Source organism: Paroedura picta, chromosome 2, assembly GCF_049243985.1.
Source record: "Paroedura picta isolate Pp20150507F chromosome 2, Ppicta_v3.0, whole genome shotgun sequence".
Classification (NCBI taxonomy): Eukaryota; Metazoa; Chordata; class Lepidosauria; order Squamata; family Gekkonidae; genus Paroedura; species Paroedura picta.
The window spans coordinates 60163311-60188452 of NC_135370.1; the positions used below are offsets into that span (position 1 = coordinate 60163311).

General features: G+C 41.2%; 1 protein-coding gene across 5 annotated transcripts in view; it reads left to right on the top strand.

Moving 5' to 3' along the window:
• The window catches only part of DPP10 (dipeptidyl peptidase like 10), a 950123-nt gene that overhangs the window by 775487 nt on the left and 149494 nt on the right, over positions 1 to 25142 (top strand). For all 5 annotated transcript variants that reach the window (XM_077320279.1, XM_077320280.1, XM_077320278.1 and 2 more), the window contains one exon: positions 13270 to 13364. In XM_077320279.1, the coding sequence (XP_077176394.1) occupies positions 13270 to 13364 (95 nt within the window). The remainder of the gene's footprint in view (positions 1 to 13269; positions 13365 to 25142) is intronic.

A 25142-nucleotide genomic window follows, 5' to 3' on the forward strand; every position in this document is an offset into this window, starting at 1 on the left:
TATATCCATATTTCATTAAAAGCTTTAAAAGAGCTGAATTTGAGCCCAGAAGCATCTTAGAGACCAACAGGATTTCCAAAATATAAGCTTTCGAGAGTCAAAATTCCCTCCATTAGATATAAGGCCTCTCTAAAGTACTACTGGACTTGGATCCAGCTCTTCCACTGCAGCCCAGCTCAGCTATCCTCTGAAATCAGACTTTTAACATTTACTTTAACAAATCAAATATGTACCCAAGTCAATATAAACAGTCAAGATCCTGGTGGTTATGTTTTGTACTAGACATATTTTTGAAATGTTATGGATGCTTAATAACTGTTGAAATCACTGCTTTATTTAATCAGCAAATGCTTAATTAGTCACAGATCTGTCTTCCATCATATGTTTATTAAATCAAAAACCATTTTCTTCTTTAATTAGAATGGAATTTTCTGTGATTTAATGTAATGCCATCTGTGTCATTCTTCTAACATTTTTCTCAGCCAAACTGAGTGACAGTTCTGTTGACAAGTATTGTGTTCTTCCCATGGCTTTTTCCTAGTTTAGACAGATCTCTAAAAACAAAAATGATGTCTGAGTATAGTGTATATCTTAGAATGGTTATGTATAAGCTTACTTATCACTATGCTTAAGCCTGCATTTATGATACTGGTTGGGAAGGCTGCACTCTTAAAGGACATTGTGCTTCCTACATTTGATTGTGTCCAGCTGTCTCCTGCTAGGGATCATTCCTTTCATTGTAACTTCAAGGCTAGACTATTGTAATGCACACCATATGCTCACTGGCAGTCTTCAAGCAAAGGCTGGATACACACTTTTCTTGGATGCTTTAGGATGCTTTGGGCTGATCCTGCGTTGAGCAGGGGGTTGGACTAGATGGCCTGTATGGCCCCTTCCAACTCTATGATTCTACGTATCTGCCCAGAAAGTCACCTTGAAAACTCCATTTGGAATACCACCACTACTGGAAGCTAGCAGTGTGTAAACATCACACCCATTCTGCAATCACTCCATTGGTTGCCAAATCAGTTATCAGGTTAATTTTAAAGATGCTAGTCATGAAGCCCGTCTTGGTCCTGCTCCCATATGCCTCAGAACTGCCTCTCCTATTATGCTTTACCACATCCACTTTTCTATTCCAAGCAAAACCATATGAATGCCCCAGTCTGCAGAAGGATGAAATTGATAGTGGCCTATGCACATGCTTTCTCTGTTGTTGCAGCCATCTTGTGGAATGGCCTTCCTGAAGAATTTGTCGAATGAGCAAAATCAGTTTGCAGAATGATCAAAATAGTACTGTTCAGGAGGTCATTTTAATAAAGGTAATAGAATTGTAAATGGAACAGCTCAGGAAGAAACCTTTATAAACAAATTTTTGTCTTATGTTATTATTTAGCTTGTACTGCATTATCTCCTAATTTGTAATTTACATTCTGCATTATAATGTGTTACACCTTAAAGAGTTTTCTGTTTTCTAACTCTTGAATCCCAGTACTATTGCATTGTTTACTGGATGTCTTGTGCTGTCTGATTAAAGTGTTTTCCACATTTTGTAATCCTAGCTGAGTTTTATTGAGAAAGGAGAGCTATAAATGAAGTAAATAAAAAATAATCTATAAAATCCAGGTTTAGATATTTTTAGATATGTTTAGTTCTTGTAAATGAAAGACTCTTGAGATCCCCAATTTACCAAATTCCATGTTCTTCCAAAGTCATTTTATGTTTTACTTACTCAGCCAGAATATTTCTTGTTAGTGTAAAACGGCACTGTGATGATGTAAACCCTTAAGTCGTGGCTGACCCTCGACGATTCTATAAGAAAGTCTTTGCCATGTGCCCCGTCTCTGACTGCTTCTTTTAGTTGGTTCATAAAGATCCCTCTATTGGCTTTGATCATGTCGAGCCAGCGGATCCTTTGGCGACCACGTTTCCTTTTGCCGCGCATTAATTATTTTTCTAGCGAGTTTGATAGCATGATGTGTCCAAAGTAAGTGAGCTTTAGCCATAATGTCTTGCCTTCTAATGACATAGTTGGTTTGCTGCTCTCTAAAACAAAACACTATATTTTTACTTTAATATAACATTATTAACCAGATTTAATCAAAGTATATCCTGAGCTATCGACAAGGCAGTCTGTGGTTCTCCCAGTCCTGCCTTCAGTTAGGACAAAAAGGCATATATTGATTTTGATGGAAAACAGATGGTAGTTGTTGGGATGCACTGTAGCAATAATAAAACTTCCATTTACACTGAGCTAAGCAAGATCTCTGGGATTAGACATGTGAACAAGACATTACTTAATCTAGAAGAGAGGAATGGGAAGGCGACTGTAATCCGCTTTGAGCCTCCTTCGGGTAGGGAAAAGCGGCATATAAGAACCAACTCTTCTTCTTCTAGAAAAAAACTATCACCACATGGTTTTAGTTTCACAGCCATATTTACTATTTGAAATCCCCACTGAGGTCTAAATGTGTATAGAATTAGTAGGAATTTATAGAGAGTGTTAGGTTTGAAGGGAGGATCAATGAAGAAAAGATTCAGCAAGCAATAACTGTATAATAGACCTCTTCTTTCATTGTGTACCATTGGTCTCTCCATTAGATGCCATTAGGGGTTCCAGACATTTTATGAATGGGTCTTGAATGAGCTATATGAAATAGATTTTCTCAGACTATTATTTTTAGTATAGTTCATGAGTGTCCCTTGTATATTTATTTTGCTAATTATATCCTGAAAAGATATTGGGAAAGATCCAGATGCCTTTTTTAAAAAGACCAGAATATCTAAATGGTTCATTAAGAGGTGAGTGATCATATCACATACAGTGTTTTATTGTATATGGCCTTTTAAAAATATTATGTATGCCACATTGGCATTTGAGGAGTCCTGGGGACCAAGCTCTTTGAAAATTCCATGCAACCTGGATCAACTGATCACATGACATGCTCCCATGCTGTAACCAACGAGCATCAGAAATGTTGGATGTTATGATAGGGAAATCAGCACTGTTCTTTTGGTAGATAATAAACAAACTTTCAAATATTACACATTGAACCTGCCTCCATACGAAGCATTGCCTTCCACCTGCATGTTGACATTACCATAAGGATAGGAGCGAGTCCATGGCACTTAACTACAAGTAAACAGATGTTAGTGTTTAAAAATTATTTCCAAAATATATTTTCAGAAGATGTTCAAACAGAAGAGCAGGAATATTGTTGTATATCCCTTCCTGTATTCAGTAGCAGTATTACCACTTTCATATGGCAATTCCACCCAATAGTACTGAAATAATTTTCTTCTCAAGAGACAAAAATTCTAGGCTAAACAATGAATGTCCTTATGCATTTACCATATTTTTACATACTGTGAACAGCTTACTAGATCTTATGGAAAAGAAAGGGGTTGACAAATGAGATATGGAAATCACTTCCATAAGTCATAATCATTTTTGTGAATGACAGAGCATGTTTCACATCACTTGAGCTACATTCTCACCTACTTAGTTTCATGGAGAGATTTCTGTGTGTGCTGAAAGAGAAGACCAAAGCTGTAAGAAGTGTGAATGAGCAAAAGTGGATAGTATGTTGCTACTAATGTTTGAGTGGTATTCTTTTATTTGGAGGGGGGGTGTTATTACTTTTAAGAGCGTACTGCATTCATTTTGTTCATTGTTATTATAGGCAAATGTTGGATATGTATAAGAGTTTTTCATTTTGCTAAAACAATAAAATACCTGGATGACCAATTCCAGTAAAAAAACTGTTTAAAAATGTAAATTCTTTCTTCCTATTATATCTGAGGAAATGAGTTCTGACTGATGAAAACTCATACTGGAGTAAATGTTGTTAATCTTTAAGGTGCTACTGGACTTCTGTTTGTTTTGCTACAATAGTACTAGGGGTGTGCATTTGGCCAAAACTGAGCTGTACTGAAGATCAGCTGGGGCAGCAGGAACTGACAGGTCCACATCGCCTCAGCTGAGATAGGCCACTCTTGCAGTTCAACCAAACTGTAAGAGGAGCCAACCCAGGATCAGCCAGGATGGCAGGAGCTTTGAGCGCTCAGCCAGGTCTGCGTACCTCAGGGAGAAACTTTCCTACCATATGCAGATCCTGGGGCCAGCTTCTCCAGCAGCATGGTTTAAATCAGCGGTCCCCGACCTTTTTGTGGTTGAGGACCACCTCTGGGCGTGCGGGAGAGCCAGCAGCCCAAGCACCGCACACACACGGCAGCTGCATGCAAACACACATGCGCAGAGTTGCTGCACATGTGCGTTTGTGCCAGCAGGAGACATAAATGCACATGCGCGGCAGCTCTGCTCATGCGCGTTTGCATCTGCTGGCGTGCCAGTGGCCGCGCCTGCCTCTTCCCCGCCTCTCGCAGCGAGAAGCTAGCCGGGCTGCGAGCGAAGCGGTTGCTTCATTCGTGGCCTGGCGAGCTTCTCGCTGGGGGGTGGAGAGGCAGGTGTGGCCGCCGCCGGCCCAGTACCAACCCTCGGGTTAAATTGTGCTGGTTGACAACCTGCAGTTTAAATTGTGCTGCAGGAAATCCAAGCCAGTCCTATGATAATACAACATGAATTCTTGAAAAATAACTTGTTTCCTGGGATATATTTAATTTTTATATGGAATACTTAGTTCTGATATATGTTATCAGTTGATTGCAGTAGATCATAACTTTGATAAAATATTTTTTGATTGTTGTTTTAATGAGTTTCTCTCATTATAGCCCAATAAAGAGTTTTGTGACTCTTAAAACATTTATTACAGCATAAATAATTACTGAGATAGAATTTAATAGTAGATATTATTGTATTAACCAGGTTGTAAATCCACATTGAATTGGCTTTTGTTAATGGTCACTCAGTTTATTATCTTATACATGTGGGTTTTGCATCGTTTTGCACAGTCACCAAAAACTGATTTAAATATTATTGATTTTATTATTTGATTTCTTAATTGCCACTCCTGGATCAAGTTGGCTTGTAGCAGTTTACAATAAAAATTCCCAGTAAAATAGAGATAATATATGTATGGTTCCATGTATAATTTCAGTTCTATGTAAACTGCCCTAAGCCTTAAATACAATACAATACAATACAATACAATACAATACAATACAATACAATACAATACAATACAATACAATACAATACAATACAATACAATACAATACAATACAATACAATACAAACAACCCCAGGCTGTATAAAATCCTGCCACACCACCAGCCAATTCACCAGTCCAGCATGCCACCCCCCACCCTCTACTTCTCACCTACAGGCCTTGGGTCAGGAACCCCTCCAGCCCTAGATGTTCAGGGCATTCTGAGTAGGGACCAATGATCTTCCACAGCCTGGCCCCCAACCACATTCTTGGTAGATGAGCTCCATCTTACAGGTCCTGAAAAACTGTAATGGCTCTGTCAGGGCCCTCAGCTCTTCCAGGAGCTTATTCCACCAGGTTAGAGCCGGGATCGAAAAGGCACTGGCCAGGCACACCTCCCATGGACTGGGGACTACCAGCAGATTCAAACCCACAGAGTGAAGAGCCCTGCAGGGAGGGCATAAGGAATCAGGCAATCCATCAGATATGTGAGGTCCAGACTATTGATGGCATTAAAGGTCAGCACCAAAACCTTGAATTTGATCCAGAACACAGTTGGCAGCCAATGGAGTTCCCTCAGCACAGGCTGGATATGGGTCCTCCAAGTGGTTCTTATGAGGACCCTAGCAGCTGCATTTTGCACCAGTTCTAATTTACAGGTCAAGGACAAGGGAAGGCCTGTGTAGAGTGAGTTATAGAAGTCTAGCCTGGAAGTGGTTGCCACATAGATCACTGTAGCCAGGTGCTCCAGGGACAGGTAGGGCACTAGTAGCCTTGCTTGGCATAGATGGAATATGCTACCTGGGCTACTGCTGTGATCTGTGCCCCCATCAACAGCTGTATTTTGCACCAAATATAACTTCCAGGTCAAGGACAAGGGAAGGCCTGTGTAGAGTGAGTTATAGAAGTCTAGCCTGGAAGTGGTTGCCACGTAGATCACTGTAGCCAGGTGCTCCAGGGACAGGTAGGGCACTAGTAGCCTCACTTGGCATAGATGGAATATGCTACCTGGGATACTGCTGTGATCTGTGCCCCCATCAACAGCTGTATTTTGCACCAAATATAACTTCCAGGTCAAGGACAAGGGAAGGCCTGTGTAGAGTGAGTTATAGAAATCCAGCCTGGAAGTGGTTGCCACGTAGATCACTGTAGCCAGGTGCTCCAGGGACAGGTAGGGCACTAGTAGCCTCACTTGGCATAGATGGAATGTGCCACCTGGGCTACTGCTGTGATCTGCACCTCCATTGACAAGGAGGTGTCGAAGATCACCCCTAAATTCTTGGCTGTGGGCACAGCCTGAAGCTGCCCCCATCTAGGGAGGGGAGGCATACTTCTTGGTCTGGCCCCCTTCTTGGTCTGGCCCCCTTCTACCCATCCACAGGACCTGTGTCTTGGAGGGGTTGAGTTTCAGGCAACAGTTTAACTAGTTCTTTGTTTCTTTACAGTTTAAGTCAGTTTAAAACTTTTAGACAGTTTTTGTTGCACTGCAGTGCAGTGCAGTTCCATAATATTTTCCTCGACAGATTCCCCTCCTCCCTTTGTACATGAAGCAGCTGGGAAAACAGGTTTTGCCTGAAAATCTAGCCACTATTTCTTTCTGACATAGTGCATATGAGTTCTGCTAGGAACATTTTAAAGCCCTTTTAAAAAATGAAGTATTATTTCAGGCCATACTGCACAATCTATGTTCCTTGTTTCATTGCTGCATGGGTAACAGAAGCCTGGCAGGGCTCTCTAATCTGCAGAATGGGTTGAGAGTAGAATAGATATGACCAAACCCCTAGATTTTTAGGGCATTTCCGCACATTAGTAAAAATAGCATTACACCAGCTGAATGGCAAAGTGCTAAATTTTATCACGCTTACCTGTCCCTCCTCAGCTTTTTGCTGTCTCGCCTTTGTCTGCTGCCTTTTTGTACGTCTCACCCTCCACATCTACTACTGAAAATGGTGGAAGAGAACAATGTGTCTTATATGCATCATGCTTCCACCTGTCAATCAATTCAATGCTGAGAACACTGGTTGGATGACTAGTCCGAAATCCACAAAATATCAAACAAAATATAATTACCACTTTGTTTTCTCCTTTAAAAATACTTGAAAAATATCTGTTAACTATTATTCAAATTAAATATATGCTTGTAAAGATGTTCAATGGGGTTTTCAATACATGTGAGCTGTTTGAAAACCTTCTTGAGCTTTGGAGCCGTTAGGACACAGTATAAGGAAAGGTGTTTGTTTGTTTGTTTTTTAATAGTCTGATTGTAAAACAACCATGTCTAGGTTGTAAACTATGTTAATGGCTGTAAACCATACTTTACGTTTTTTCTTTTAGAAACACTTGAAAAAATAGAGACACAAGTTTTTGAAGTAGATGCAAGTGTTCTTATGTCTATTTAAAATGACAGAACAATGTATGCATTAATACTAATATATCATAATATTATTTTATAGATAATACCACTGAAGAAGATGAAAACTGAAAACAGGGAATATAATCATGTTATTTATCTGGAGCCCGTTTTGGTGGTTATATTTTGTTTGACATCTTTAAAATCCAAGAAAGTCTTCTGGTTATGAACATTTAAATAAAAAGGAGAATTTAGGATAGCTAGGTGGCCGGAATTTTCTTCTTGGTTTTTGTCAATCAATTCAGGCAACCAATCCCTTTCCTCCATTGACTTCAATGGGAATTTCGGCTTTTCTGCCTTTCCTGAGACGTGGGAGGGTGGGGGGGTTTGAAGTACATCCTCAAAACTTTTAGGAATCCACGTCTAGGGGCTCCCGAAGAGGGTGTCCCCATCCCTCCCTTGGACGAATCATTCTGAAATTTGGAGGGGAGTCAGGGAACCCTGAAAAGTTGGAGGCTGTACCTCGAACCCCCACCCCTCCAGGTCCTGGTAAAAGCAGAAAAGCCAAAATTCCCATTATAGCCAATGGCCACGTTGACTAATGGGTGCCCAAGCCAAATCGGCTAGATCAGGCCCTTAGTGATTCATGAGTTTTTTTGATTTTGAGAGGGGGAAGAATTGCTTCTGATTGGGAGGGGGGGGGGAGTTTCGAGAGGCACACTTCATGTCACTGTACAGAAAAAAGCATTTTCTTTTATTTCTGGCATTGCCTATCCATATTTCCACTTTTTTGTTGCTCCAGGCACATCACCATTTAAAAAAAAAATTCCTGTCCTCGGGGGAGGGAGGTGTGAGGGTTGGATGATACAGATGATTCTAGCGCGTTTGAGCCTCCATACCTTCCTTCAGCCATAAGGAAGGCTGAGCGTCAAAAGAATTGAGGCTTTTGAACTCTGGTGCTGGAGAAGACTCTTGCGAGTCCCTTGGACTGCAAGGCGAACAAACCGGTCAGTCCTAGAGGAGATCAGCCCTGACTGCTCTTTAGAAGGCCAGATCCTGAAGATGAAACTCAAATACTTTGGCCACCTCATGAGAAGGAAGGACTCCCTGGAGAAGAGGCTAATGCTGGGAGCGATCGAGGGCAAAAGAAGAAGGGGACAACAGAGAATGAGGTGGCTGGATGGAGTCACTGAAGCAGTAGCTGCAAACTTAAATGGACTCCGGAGAATGGTAGAGGACAGGAAGGCCTGGAGGATCATTGTCCATGGGGTCGCGAAGGGTCAGACATGACTTCGCACCTAACAACAACAACCTTCCTTCTGCGGGTTGCCTGCTGGTTGCTTTTCAGGTGCTAGCGCTTTGAAATTGGTGAATCCACTTTATGCAATCCCCAAACTCGCACTTTAAAATGGAGGATGTGGTAAGCTGTCAGGGGGGGCAGACGTTGGATGTGGGCAGCCAGAATATAATACCTACATTAGGTAAGGATTTCACTATATTTATCATGTGCAGGAAAGCCCTTAGCATCTCCCAAGTGTATAACCACCAAAGATGTTGTAATGCAGCCAGGGTGCCCCCTGTTGGATGTTGATAACCAGGTCAGTGCCGATGTAGGGCCTCGGGTCAGGACTCCAAATGGATCACTGCCACTGGAAGGTTGGGGGGCATACCACAGCAGTGGCTTTGGCGTTTGGGGCTGCTCCCCCCTCCCATTGTGGCTGCCGACTTGTGTTTACCAGCTTGCCCTGAGGATGGGCAACAGCAGATGACAATGGTCAGCTTGGAATTGGGGGACCAGTGGTGGTGGGTGCCAGTGGCACAGGGCGGCTTGGGGCTGTCATGATGTCCAGGCTCCTGGGCTGGAGTCTTAGGACAGTCACCACTGTCGTAAGGTGATCACCAGGTGATCCGGGAAGACATTTGGTTTTACCAGTTGCTTTGGATTAGCTAAAGGAGTAATGTATCCTTTTACACAGACCATGTGAAAAAGCTTGAAAAGAGCATGTGTACAAGGCTGTCTTAGACCCACAATCCTATGAAATCATATGTAAGCCATAAAGTAAACAAAACACAAATCCTATGATTAAATTATGCATTGTAGTTTTAAAAATCTAATATTCTTGCAGTATAATAATAGATTCACAACAATAGTAAGGAAAGTTATCATCAGTAACACCCTTAAAATATTAGCATCAGGTATGAGAGTGAATTTAAATAAAAATACATGCACAAATTACACTATAGTGCTTTCTGTTTGCATTACATCAATTAAAGCCAATCTTTCTATTTCAATAGACTCTATTCAGTTAGATAATACATATATTACTCAGGAGACCATCTGAGTCAAAAGTATTTCCTTCTGAAAGAGTGTTGTTTTTGTTTTGTGTATTATGGCCATGGCTATATGAAAGGACAGATAAAAATATAAGAAACATTTATGTCTTTCCATATTGTAGCATATTCTAATGTTGAATAGAAGTCTCTCAAACCGAAATATCTCTGAGGCCAGGCTCACCATTGCCCTGTACCTCCTGCTTTTTAACATTAAGAGTAAACACTATTTTAGAGGTAGTAACCCTCATTTGTCATACTGTCACCTAGCTACCATTCTTTACAAACTCATCCATAAGTCCAAGCTGTACGAAAATAAATGAAACCACAAGTACAAAAACATACAAAAAGAAACCATTTTTTTCTCATCTAGAAAAGAAAAAGATCACTGGTTGTTTTATAAGAATTGTCATTTTGGATCAGATTACTGTAGAATGTGTTCTAGCCTTTCATTTCCAAGAGTGGCCAGATGCCTCTTGGAAGCTCACCAGTAGAACAGTAATTGTATCCTTGCTGTATTTTTTCTCTGCCGTGGAAATGCATCTGGTATTGTTTCTAAAAATAGATGTTCAATTTTGTTGTCAGAACAAACAGTCTGCCTTCCATGCAGGGAGCAAGTATGAGCAATTGGAAGAGTGCGCAGGCTTAGCTAGATTCTTGGAGTCCATAGTGAGAATGGCCCAGGCTGCAGTGCACAGGAAGGGCCTATATTAAAAGGTTGTACTGGGTCCAGAGAAATGATGTTTTGGCATTGTTTGCATGACTATTTGATTGTATTATCTTTTCTAAACAAATTAGTGGTAGAGAATTCAATAAGTTTGAATTGTGTGGGCTTTAAACTGGTTGTCGTTGTCATTTTCTTTGTCCTGACTTAAGGCTGTTTGAGTTATATAGCTCTATTCTTTCCAAGTTAGGTATTAAAATATTCTGTGAGTCTATGGGACACAGTGGTAATGCTTTCATAGAAGTGGGAAGTGGCATATTATTAGTGAGTGGCAGAAGTCCTTGAAATTGCTAAAAGTAGTTGCTTGTTGACAGCACAATTAATAGGAGGTAGAGATGGACATGAACATCAATTTGGATTTTGAGGCGTTCCCAAAATGAACCCCCAAACCCAACTCAACCAAAAGCCCCCAAACAAACCATTTAGTTTCAGCTGGTCCATTTCATTCCCCCTCCCCCCTTAGAAGTGGAGGGAAGCAAAAGGGGGGGGGAAGCAAAATAGACTGCCAGAGTGGCTACTAGCCATTTAAACCTAACAGCTGATGGGTGAACCCATCAAGCAGTTATGCCTAAATGGCTGGCAGCCACTTCAGTGATGCATTTCAGTCTTTTCCTCTTCCAAGTTGGGGAAAGCAAAGTTGATTGCTGAAATGTCCAGCAGCCATTTTTGTGGGCTGCTTCACATGGTAAAATGGTTAAGAGCAGTGGCTTCTAATTTGGTGAATCAGATTTGATTCCCTCATCCTCCGCACACATCTAACTGGGTGATCGTAGGCTAATCACAGTCTTGATAGTACTGTTCTTACAGAGCAATCCTGTCAGAACTCTTTCAGCCCCACCTATTTCACGAGGTGTCTATTGTTGGGAGAAGATGGAGGTGATTGTAAACCACTTTGATACTCTTTCTAATATTGAAAAGTAGGATATAAAAACCAACTATTCTGTGGCTTGATTGGAAGAGGGGGTTAAATGGCTGCTAGCTGATAAGCAGACCCATCAAGCTGTTACATTTAATTGGCTTGTAGCTATTTAAACATCATAAGTGAAGGGTAGACTGCCTAGGTTTAAATGGCTAAAACCATAAACTGGACAAAAGGTCTGGGAAACGTTTGTGGGATGTACCTCCCCCAAACCTCAGTTCAAGGGATGTAAACGATCAAATTTATGACAAATTTAGGGTCATGAATCAGTTTGTGCTTCTCTCTAGACTGGGACTATACAAAGCAAGAACATTCCTGGTGAGTGATTAATGGTCTAATGTTACCCTTATCTTTTCTTAAACAATTTAAATAATAATCTGCAAATTTCCATTTTTCTGCCTTAAAAAAAGTCATCATTTTGCCGAATGGACAAAAAATGCTTTACTATTCTCTCTAGAAATTATCTTCTTTAACATATAAAGTGTTATTTATTGGACTGATATTGTCTCAGAAATGAACCGTTGTTTGTCACTTAAATAGAATTTATGCATACTATATTTGTTTGTTTGTTTGTTTGTTTATTTAATGCCCTCCCTGAAGGTTCAGGGCAGTTTACATAAAATATATAAACAATACACGAAACAATCCATAACATATAAATAATTGTAACAATAATACTGATAACTGATAGTTGTAACAGTGCAAATAGTGTAAACAATGCAAACAATGCAACTGTGCAAACAGGTCCAGAGCGGATTGATGGAGTTCTGGGAGGAAGGAAGCAGGGGCCCTTCAGACGTTGTTGGTTATGCCTGGTCTCAGCCAAATGAGCCGGCTCTGCCGAGAGTGGCGGGGAATGAATTCAAATAATAATAATACTGAATTGCCTGCATGGTGGTTGTAGACACATTAAAATATAAAGGCTGTAATTTGATTACAATTTTTCTTCCCCCCAATGATTTTCTTCTGTAACATTTTTTTCCTATAAATGCTTCATTTTTGAATAACAGTTTATGAACAAAATACAGGTTTCAAAGCTAAGCCAGTTTGGTGTAGTGATTAGGAGTGCGGACTTCTAATCTGGCATGCCGGGTTCGATTCTGCACTCCTCCACATGCAGCCAACTGGGTGACCTTGAGCTCGCCACAGCACTGATAAAGCTGTTCTGACTGAGCAGTGATATCAGGGCTCTCTCAGCTTCACCCACCTCACAGGGTGTCTGTTGTGGGGAGAGGAAAGGGAAGGCGACTGTAAGCCACTGAGACACCTTCGGGTAGAGGAAAGTGGCATATAAGAACTAACTTCTTCTTCCTTCTTCCTTCTTCTAAGATTCCATGGCTGAATATCAACATATTTTGCCCAAGGAAATAGACCTTGCTTCACATAAGGGAACAGGACATGACTCGGGTTGGACGTGCCTCCTCTCCCCACCCACACTGCGGTGCTGGCTGCTTCTGGAGTGAGCGGCCGCTTCAGATCCTGAAGCACCCAACCATAGGCATGAGTATAGTGATGTGATGGCAGTAAGGTTGCCAGCTTTGGGTTAGGAAGTACCTGGATGCTTGGGGCTGGAGCCTGAGAAAGACAGGGTTTAGGGAGTGGAGGGACTTCAATGAAATTTAATGTCATTTGGAGATCAGTTGTAATCCCAAGAGATATTCAACCACTGGGTACAGGTTGGAAATCTATATGGAACCACCTCTGTTAGTGAGGTCAGCAAAATTAGAATCCTTTCGCATGTTTTGTATTATTTCTAGATAAATCGACAATATTGTAAGCTATTGTATGAAATCTTTTGCCTTTTTGCTAATTCTTAATGCATTTTTTCTATTAACAGATACAGAATTGGTCTATAAAAACAGACATGGACATGTTGTTAAACTGAATGTAGAAACAAATACAACTACATTACTGCTGGAAAATGCAACTTTTGTAAGTATTAATTTATGTCTAATCTAATATGGGCATAGGTTTGCTGCATCTTCAGTAAAGATTTTATTAAAAGCTAGAGAAGCACAAATCTAGCCACATGCCCTATCTACCCCAGTAACTCCTCAGGCAGAGTTTCAGAGAACAGTGGTGTGCTTCTCACTATTTGTGAAACATGATGGTGGAAAGTGCTGTCAGGTGACAACTGAATTGTGGCAGCCCTTTAGGGTTTCCAAGGCAAGAGAAATTTAGAAGTGGATTGCAGCTGGCCACCTCATCAACATGGTCCTGGTATTCTGTGGAGATTTCCCAACCAAATACTAACCAGGGCTTAGCTTCTGAGATCTATCAAAATGAGGCTAGCCTGGGCTATTGTCAGAGCTTGTGAAACACATTTTCCTTCTTTCCTGACCAGATTATCTATAGTAGCTATTCTCAAACATGAATAAAGAGAATAAAACATGACTAATGGGAAAGTGAGATTGCAAGGATAAACTTTGTCCCAACCTGTACATAGTTATTGGAATATATGTATAGAGCAGAATTCCCAATCATATTGAGAAAACTTGATGTATGTATGTTTGTAGGTTTTGTATATATATTACAATGAACACATACTGTTGACCACTAAAGTGATTGTTTTGTTCAGTTTTCTACTTGTGGTCTTTTTGTCTACTTTGTATTTTTGTAAACATCTACTGAAGTGCACAGAAATGAAGTAGGTTTACTATGAGTAGGTTCATACATGCTCCTTCTCAATGCAGAATCCACAATCTTGCTCTTCAGTGAATGGTAGAAGTCACCACCAAAACAATGATTGTTACCTACTTTTATTCTGTACAAAAATGTTTCAATTGAAAATGTTCATTTGCATTCGTTAGTGAGTTTAATAGATGTGAGGAAATCTTGATTAATAATATGTAGGTTTTCTAATATTTCTCATGTCCTTTCATAAAATGACTCGCTTTTCCCCTTTCCTTGTTATTGAAGTAGAAAGGATGCTTCTCTTCCTGTAGTAAGTTCTGCAAGATGGCTCTTATGGTTGTATCCATTGTAGAGGTGCTTCATGTTATCTTGTAACTATTCTGCAAAACTGATACTGCTCCATACTTCAGCCCACACATAAGCTACTCATTGTAGTATTACAAAAACATGCATCCGAAGTAGGAATTCCTATAGAATCTGTAGGACCACATTGGTCCATGCTTTAAGGTACTGTGCATCATAACAATGGCTTCCACTTCCTTTTGTACTAGAGAAGAAGAGCAGCAGCAATATGATTTCCTTCATCTAATCTTTTGTAATGTCTGGTTCTTGCATTGTTTAGGGAAACTGGTACATAATATCTTCTTCTCTGCACCTAAGAATAAGCATCCAAAAAGATTAAAGTATTCAAAATTAATAAACTGATTATGCTTCAACAGAAAACAAATGAAAGGTTTTCTAGAATTCTTTTGTTTTACACATATCTGGTATTAGTTTTATTTGGGTACCATTTTTATTTAAATATACCCCTCTGAGGTCTTTTGGAGAAACATATAAGAACAATCAGCCCTGTTTAGGTATTTCTATGCCCTCCAAGTTATGTGCTGACTGGACTTAGGTTGACCATGTTCAGTCCCCTCAAAGAATGTGCTCTCAGGAAAAGTGCTTTTTGGGGGGAAATGCCAGACACAGGTTCAAAAGTACATATAGAATGGACCCCCTGCAAGCTACACACACATCCTGCCACTCCTCTACATCCTTCCCAAGTTGGGGGCAAATTACATTTCTGTGATCTGAGTTAAACACTGCCCCCCCCCCCCGGCAAGGTCTCTCCAGTGCTTTCTCTGGAAAAAGATAGCTACAATTACAGTAGTCCACGGAATGGCTCAGGAACAAGCCAGTGACAACAAATTCTCAGTGAAATGGAAGCATCCCCCTTATACTCCCCCCACAAGTCTCCAAAGGCAGGTTCCAAAGGACAGAAAGGCTGAGCAGACATTCCCAGGGTTTCAGCAGGAGCTCCCAAAAATAACACTCCAGGCAAACACCACAAGGACAGGAAGCATGTGTGCAATGCTTCCAGCCCTCCTTACATAGATCCTCTGGTCACAACCCACCCCTAGGTGAAATTTCTGGTTGCCCACCGTTAGTGGAACACATTATACAGATAAGAAATCACCTTGTCAACCAAGACTCAGTGATGGTGAGGACTCTTCAGAGGAGGAATGGACTGGTATAGCTGACCCACAGCTACCACAAGATAACTAATAGGATAATGAGGTACAGGCATGCCAGGACTTAAACTTGATGCAGAATCACCTCTGCTACCATCCAGCTCTTACCAAGCAGGTGAAAGCCAGTTGCCTGTTCCCAGACCTGAGATCACCTGCACCTTTAGAGAAATGCAGAAGGCGGATCCAAATGGAGCTACAAGCTCAGAGGGAAAGTGTACACCTCCTGGCTCAGGGCTAGTTATCTGCTGATAGTGATAAGGAGTCTTTGCAGGACTGTGTCTTAAATGCTAGTGTGGAGATATAAAGTCTCCCAAGAGATTCTGTAAACTGTGGACATAGGTGCTGAATTGGTGACACTGCCTGATACCTAGAACTCTGTCCTTTGGACCAGAAGAATCTGCTTTGATTTAATTCTGGAACCCTGACTTTGGACTGAAATGACTCTCCATTTTGGAAACCTCCCTCAGCTGGTGCCATACTTGGAGGGGGCCCAATACCCAGTATAAGTATGGACTGACCTCTGCAACCTGGAGCATCTGTAAACATCACATCAGTTAAATCAAAGGTAGATATGGTGGTCTCTTTTCTTTTCCAGATTCAATTTCATCATAACCTACATTTCCAGTTCCCAGAATAAGCAGGCAGCCACCCTATCCACTCCTCGACATTTTGCTGCCTGAAGCCTTCGCTGTTGTGCCCCCAACTGCTCCACTAAGAAAGCAGATACAGGAGCATCAACAAAATGATCCTTGGGCATGGACAAAGCACCTGGATCTACAAAACACAAAGCAAGAGTCAGCAGCAGGTTATGCAGAATCAGGGGAAATGTTTACTTATCAAGGCTGGCTTTATGTATGACCAGAGCTCCCAAGAATGGAAGTCCTGCATCTCACCCATAACATCAAGTCAACTGGACTCTTTGGGTGACACAAAACTCTTCATCTGCTGACCCGAGGTGTGGCAGGCTCAATATGCCAATTCATGTGATGTCTGCCAACAAGCCAAGGATCAGCCCAGCAAAACAGCAGGTCAGTTGCATTCTCTACCAACCCCTGGCAGACTATATCCATAGATTTCATCACTGACTTGTCCATCTCCAGTACACTGGTAACCATAGACCTCTTCATGAAAATGGTTCACTTTGCTCTGTGTACCAACCTCCCTATGCACATAAGACTGCTTAGCTATACTTGCAGAATATTTTCTGACTGCATGAATGGCCTGAAAGTGTGATTATCAGATTGTGGAGTATTGTTCACACCCTATTTCTAGAAAGTTCTGCACTCTTTGTTGAGCACCCAAGTGCACCAATCCCAGTCAGATGGGCAAACAGAATGGACAAATGCTACCTTGGAACAATACCTATGGTGTTAAACAACCACCAACAAGATGATTGGTTGCCTGGAGGAATTTGCATACAACAATGTGGTAATATGTCCACTCACCAGACATTCTCTATAGCCAGCTATGGATACCACTCATGGTTCCTGCCTCAGACCATACTGGGTTCAGGAGTTCCTTCTGCCGATGACTTTGTGAGTAAAATCCAGGCCTTGCATACAGTTCTCACAATTGCAACAAGCCAAGCAGGCTCAGACTAGAGATGATGACCCAGTGAGGACCTCAGAGTTGGGGACAAAGTATGGCTTTCCGCACTACACCCTCAAAAACCAATATCCCTCATGGAAGCTGGACTCTTGGTTCAGTGGATCTGTAGCTCTCATGGAACAGGTGAACACTGTGGTCTACCAGTTGCCCCCTTCACATCTTCCCTCCAAATAAATTCAGTTTTCTACCATTCCTGCTTGGTCCCTACAGCATTGTTGGATCTACTTCAATCTCCAGTCCCAGCTTCTCCACCCACTTTGGTGGAGGGGCATGAAGAATATGAAGGTCCAGATCCTGGACTCCTGGAAACAATGTGGATGGCTCCAATACCTAGTGAACTGGAAAGGCTCTAGGTAAGAAGATTGGACCTGGGAACCCTCAAACAGTGTTCGTGACCCAACCATGGTATGACAGTTCCATAAAGTCTATCTCCACAAGCCTGTGCCAGTCCCATCTCAGGATGGGGGTCCTGAGGGGGGATGGTGTCATAGATCAGCAAGAGCTTAGTGGTGGTGAGGACTCCTCAGAGGAGGAGGGGGCTGGTATCTGATCCAGACAATCTACAAGCTAACAGGAGGATGAGGTCCAGGCATGCCGGGACTTACCGTCAAGAGAATCACCTCCATCATCCAGCTTTGACCCAGCAGGTCAAAATCAGTTTCCTGTTTCCAGAAGTCAAAGAGCACCTGTTACCTTTACAGAGATGCATAACAAAGCTCCAAATTGAGCTACAAATGCAAAAGTGATGAAGAGTATAAAGCAGATGCTGAAGGCTGGCACCATCCTGGCTGATACCTAGAATGCTGACCTTTGGGTTTGCTTTGATTTAATTCTGAAACCTTGACATCAGACTAGAATGACTCTGCACTTTGGAAACCGCTCTTAGCTGTTATTTCTGAAGAACAGGAAAAGACTCTGTAACCCAATTCAAGGAACTGGCAGACTTATTGCACACCTGCTGTGATTTTGTATTGTACAAGTGCATTGAAAAGTAGTTAAACAGGGTCTTACTTTTACACACAGATGTTTGCTGAGGAGAATGTTGTTCTGTAAGGCTTTTGTTTTTTTTAATGAGGTAGATGGTCTTTGGGTCTAGGAGAAAGCAGTGGAGGCCAAGAAGTTCTCCCAAGTGGGAGAAAACTGGTTCACTCTGGATGTGTGTGGGGGACAGCAGGAGAGGATACAAATGGCCATGCAAGAGGGTATGCCCCAAATGTTGACGATGTGTAAACAAGTGGTCCCCAACCACCGGGCTGCGGCCCTGCAAGCTTCATTCTGCGGGAGGGGGAGGGAGAGGGAAGTGCGGTCGTGGCAAAAACGCGCATGCGTGGCAGGTCTGCGCATGCATGTTTGTGCCATGTATGCCCGCCAACGCACATGCACGAAACTGCCGCACATATGCGTTTGCACCATGCGCGGCCACAAACACACATGTGCGGCAGTTTTGCAAATCCACACAAGCCCCGCACATGCGTGTTTGCGCATGGGCTACTGCCCATGCGCAGCACCCGGATCACCCTCCCCCCCATTTGTCCGCAACCTGAAAAAGGTTGCGGGCCACTAGTGTAAACAATATTCAAGGGGATCAGCATTAGTGATCACAAGGTACTCTTCAAGATACTCCCTCAATATCACCTGTGCCAAATTCTCTGCTTGGATAGCCTCACCAGTAGAGGGGCTTTTGCCTGGCTGGTCCCCTTGAGGCTGTTTCCAGTAGTAATTTCTGTTAGCCTGTAACTGCCATAACTTTTTATAGAGTTCATGCTTCCACTCCATGAGCGCTGCATTATGGAGAGCAAAGCTGCCTTGGATGGGAGATATACACCAGCTAGTATTTCTGTTCCTTGTAGAGAGGATGCAGTTTGGTGGCAATGCCTACATGCAACATCTCTGTAAAGGTCCATCCCCTTGGGGCCCTGCTGCAGTACCAAGGCCTGTGCCTGGTTCAGAGGGCTCCATTACCTTGGTGTTTTGTTAACAGTTTGAGTGGTGCCAGTCTGCTTGGTAAATGTATCTAGTCACAAATTGCCATGAACCATCTTTAAAGTTTGTGAAACTTGCTTTCATGAACTTTCGTTTTCAAACCATGAACCACACAAAATTTGGGACAAACCTTTGTTAATGAAAGTTGAGAGTTATGCACACAATACCATGGATTTAAAACTATCTTTCCTACTCTTTCTCCAGCTTTTTCCTGTTTCCTTTTTGATAAGCAGTTCAGTACAACATCGTAGTACAATTGCATTATCTTGCTTGATTAATGATGATTTAATTGCAAGGCTGGATGGAGTAACTGAAGCAATAAGTGCAAACTTAAATGGACTCTGGGGAATGGTAGAGGACAGGAGAATCGTTGTCCATGGGGTCGCGATGAGTCGGACACGACTTCGCACCTAACAACAACAATTGCAAGGCTGATAAACATGGTTATATTTCATTTATCATCATTTGTTTGTACAGGAAATTAGTAAGGCCTTACTAATAATAGATATAGATTCAGATTGTTAGCCATGTTTGTCTGAAACGACAGAACAAAGTTTACCAATGGTGCCACTAGACTCAAAGTTGCCCCTGGACTCAAACATTGTTCTAGCAATACATATGTTAAGCAATTTTGGTTTCAAAAGTTCACATTCTTCAAGTGGAGAACAAAAATATAATAAAAATGATTATGGCAAATTAAACAGGCAACAAAACAAAACAGCTGCAGAAAATGGCAAAGCATATCAAATCACTATTTAGCATGCTAACATTAGTATTAGCACTAAAGTATTGATATCTTGAATAAATGGGCTGAATCATCAGCCACGACAATGTATGTTGATAAGGAAATCCATGTCTGAAAAAGTCCTACCATCTGTAGAAGCAATTTAATACATGTTAAAGATTGTAACCATAAAAAAGAGGTCATTACTAAATTACAAAGAATGAAAAGGAACATACAGGAAGTGTCCTATCAAGTAACCCAGACCTTAACCAAAAAGATGGTCTCGGGTAAGAAGAATGAAATCTAGAAAGGGTGCTATTGTGTTGGCTATGGATGAACAAACCTGTGCATTTACCATTGTTACGAAATTCACCTGTGATCAAGGAATTCCAATTATTTCTCCCCAATTTTTTTTTAATTCACAAGCTTTGTTCAATATGTGTTAACTGGATTGTTAGCCGAATACACTTTTGCAATTTATTTTACAGTATCCTGGTGTGTAAATTGTATCAGCTTCCTACACTCTTAGAATGTAAGGTATGTAAACAAAAGATTATCTATGAATAATTAATACCCAGGGGAGGAAACATTAGCTGACATTCTGATCTATCAACATAAAAAAGAAAGGAGTGGCAAGCAAATCTGCATTGTAATTCACAAACTTTGAGCAACAGACACCAATGTTTACATGTTTGCTGACTGCCAAAAGAATTCTAAAAGGATATTGAAAGAAAATCACCCTTATCCAAGGCAGCAAAGAAAACTTAACAATTGTGGAATAGGAAAATAAGACCTCTTACAGAATGGAAACTGATTGAATATTAGAAAGCAGAAGTGATGAATAAATGGGTAGTTTCCACAGGGATGGGGACTAAATAGGGAGGGTCTCCAATCATTGTCCTGGAAGCAAGACCAGTTAATTTTCACATAAATTGCTAGGTTCAGGTAAAAGGGAAGGGCAGCTAAATTTTGGATGACAACACATTATTTCAGAGAAGACTCCAATTAAACTGCAAAATGCTTTTCTTTAAATCAGATATTTCCAAACCGCTGTTATTATCCCTTTCCAAAAGCTTTCAGAAATGCCTCTCAGAAATGACTGCAAAAGCAGACATTGGTGCTCTTCCTTATGAGAAGCCAGTGAGAATAAGTGGCGAGAGCCATCTTAATGCAGTGGTTAAGAGTGGTGGCTTCTAATCTGGTGAGCTGGATTTGATTTCCCGGCTCCCTCACGTGCAGCCAGCTGGGTGACCTTGGGCTCACCACAGCACGGATAGAGCTATTCTAACCATGCAGTAATATCAGGGCTCTTCCAGCCTCACCTACCTCACAGGATGTCTGTTGTGCAGAGAGGAAAGCAAAGGTGTTTGTAAGCCGCTTTGAGACTCCTGGTAGAGAAAAGCAGCATATAAGAACCAATTCTTCTTCTTTTTTCCTTTTTTCCTATGTTAAGCAAACATGCTGCCTGTTAAGCAAACATGTTGCAAACATGTTGGCTGTTAAGCAAACATGTTTACCTGTTAAGCAAACATGTTAAGCAAACATGTTCTGCCAATCTCCAGAATTGGAAAATTGGAAAACAAAAATGGCTCTGGAAAATTCCTCACTACTGTCCTCTCTCCAGTAGAAGTGGGGAGAAAACAAAAGTTAGCTTATTTGTAGCTGTGACTGTTATGCAAGACCACAAGGGTGTCCAGGCCACAAGGCCCTCAACCCAATTACCAAAGATGAAAACTTAGAGTCGCACACCAAGTTTCTTTTTATTATATCAAAGGCATTTAATATGGGAGCATGGCAATAAAGCCAGCTCAATAAGCACAGAATCACACATTCAATTTATACCCTTTACCAACCGCAAAAAGTCCCTCCCATTTCCCCTTTTACTTAGGGTACTCTGAGTTACAATCTTTCCAACTTGCCTATTGTTACTATTTCTTAAATTTTTGTGTGGAGGGGAGATTCATTTCTTTGGAAAAAAAATAATGTAGGGGAGGAGGTTCTGATATACATGCCCTTGTTCTGTGGTTTAGAACTTCCCCAAAAACTTATGTCCATTCCCGGATCTACCCAGGCTCGGTCAGCCATTTCTCGTAAAAGTAGGCTGTGGTTGGATGTCAACACACCCTATTTTAGAAGTCGGGGTTGTGCTGTGCAAAGACCTAAGTCTGTCTATACCTGTTTGCAGTGAACAGTTAGTTTAGACCTTTTAGGAGAAATGACTGCCAAACAATGTTGGACAAAGGGTTGCCACACTATTTCAGAGAAACAGTAAACAACGTATGTAGCCTTTTGAACTCTTGCTCCTAAAAAAGAATCTTGTGTATCCCTACTTGCAATTTTCTAGCATAGCAAATTGAAGGATAAAAGAGGAGGGGATGGCAAAGGGACAAAGAATCATCTCCTATCATTACCACAAGCAAAATGAATTTCTATTCATGCACATCATGATTAGGGATATCAGCCTCCAGGTGGGACCTGAGGATCTCCTCGAATTACAGCTCATATCTAGGCAAAATAAATTTGTTCTCTAGGAGAAAACAAATGCTTTGGAGGGTAGACAGACCCTAAATTTCCAGGAGTTTCTCAACCTGGATCTGGCAACCTTACCCCCCCCCCCCAATCCCCTGCCAGTGGCCAGGGAGAATCTGACTATCCTAACTGTGGCTGATCATTCACCCTTCAGTTTGGCCAGCAAACTTACTCAGTCAGTCAGTCAGTCAGTCACCTTTTATTGGCATAAACAGCAACCTTACTCAAAGCAAGGGCTTTTTTATCTTCCCTGCACAGGGTTTGGACAAATAGCTCACTCATGATGCTCATAAGACAAAGAATGGCAAAAGTGGCAGGATGATTCTGTATCGGTTTCTGTATAGCCACTGGGTTAGCTCAGACAGAAGCTTTCTTTTTCTTTTTTAAGCCTTTCAGCAGGTTGGCCTTTTTGTTGTTGTTGTTGTTCTGTGTACAGGCTGACATTGCCGCCCAAATATGCTTTTATTTGGACTTGGTGATGAAATGATTGCAGCAAGAAAGTGTGAGATCATCATGATATATGCCCTCCACTTTTCAGAAATACTCAGTGCTTTGTCTTCTGTCTCATCATGTAAATGTTGGAGTGCAAATTCTTAAGACTTTACAAGATAAAGAAACAAATAAAAACTAGAATATTTCTTGCAAAATCTGCATAGCTTATACATGGCCTGTGAGGCTGGTGGGGAAAAAGAATTTCTAAAAGTATTGCAATATGAACTAATGCCATTGTCAGTTGCACTCACAGATCAAAATGGAAACCTTAGAACAGGAAACAAATCTTTCCTTAAGGCAGCTTGACCATATTCCTTGCCCCCCTCAAATGTCACTTGAAGAGGTTTCATGTCTTATGATGGGTGGGCACATGTGTGGTGATACTAGAGAAACCCTTCGGGAGTAGAACTTTAAGTGATCTGACTGACAATTTTGTAAAATCTATTTTTCACAGTGGACACCATTTTTTCAGAAAATTTGTTCCCTGAGGTATTGTGTTCTATGATGAAAATGACAAAGCTGATTTTGATTACTGTATATACTCGCATATAAGCTGACCTGCATATAAACCGAGACACATAATTTGACCGCAAAATCTGAGCAAATTTATTGACTCGCATATAAGCCGAGGGTGAGAAATGCAGCAGCTACTGGTAAATGCACATTAATTGAGGCATCAGTAGGTTAAATGTTTTTGAATATTTATTTCAAAGAAAAACAGTAAACTAGCTCTGTCAGTGCAAAAGAACATCAACAAGAACATCCAGCCCCCCCCCCCACAAATGCAGAAAAGTCAAGAGGATGAATAGCTGCTGGGTTTTGTACCCCATTTCAAAATGGCTTAAAATCACCTTCCCTTCCTCTCTTGATGCCAGATACCCTGAGAGAGCTCTGATAGAAATGCTCTGTGAGAACAGCTCTGGCAGGAGAATCAAACAGTGCCCCCCAGGCCAGCAAACTAGAACAGAACAACAGTACCCAAAGTTGGCAACCAACTATAACAAGTACAACAGCTACCAAACTGGGAGAATGGACAACTCTAACTACAACTACAGTGCCCCACAGAACAAAACACTGAAATAAAGAACTGTATAACTGAACACTGAAAGAAAGAACTATAAAAATCAACTTTTAAAAGAAACACAACCCCAAGAAGAAAAGGCAAAAGAAGATTAGAGTCCCTCAGTCAAACAGTTGATGTCCTACAAGCTGCCAGAGCAAGAAGCTCAGCTTGCAAACACGTTTGCAAAAGGCAATGCAACGACTGACTGGCTGCATTCCACAGCCAGAGAAGGCTGATTTCAATTACCATATGTACCCGCATATAAGCCGAGGAGGGCTTTTTCAATGTGAAAAGGAGTGCTGATAAACTCTGCTTATACACGAGTATATACGATATCAGCATTTTCAAATTCTACATATTCAAATTAAGTTGAGAACAAAATTTACCAGCTTCCCATCAAAAATATGTCCCATGTTGTTCTTCCAGGGCCTTTGTCCCAAACTATGAGGCTTTTATTCATTCTAAAATGTTGAAAATAATGTTGATCATGTTTGGAACGTGTATGAGTACTAGGTAAGATCTTGGTTAGAAAGTGTCAATCTGCTCATCCCTATGGAATGGGGATTTGAACCTCAAGCTTCTCATTTCAGCCATTATGCTCCACTGCCACACTGAAATTTAGCAAAAGGAAAGGCAGAAATGATTCAAGATAGCAAAAAAAAAAAAAAAAATCCTCCAAACCCACCTATATTCTAAGGAGAGAAAGATATCAGTGGGCACTCTTTTGTTTTATTCATGGACCACACATCAAAGCAAGCAACTTCCTCAACTTTTGTAGATGTATTGATTATCAGAGAAGACATATTGCTACAAGAATAAAAGTGGGTCCAGTGTTACAGACTGAGGTACCCAGATGGAAGAGGCTGAACTCAAGAAGTCTATAGAGGTTTACTGGATATAATGATAAAGTTGTTTTTCAAATACATTTCTGATTTCCTTAAACAGTTTTTTAAAAAAATAACAAGACAGCACTAATTGTATAATAAAAGCAATTGAATTACATAAAACGATAATAGTAAAGCAGAGATGAGCAACCTACGCATTCAAAGCCACACAGGATGTGTTTTTACTCAGTCAGAAAGAAGAGCTATAGATTAGTAGTTTCCACAAGTTCAAGTTATAGATTACATTGAATTCTGTTTGAAAATTTGCCCTGTGACACA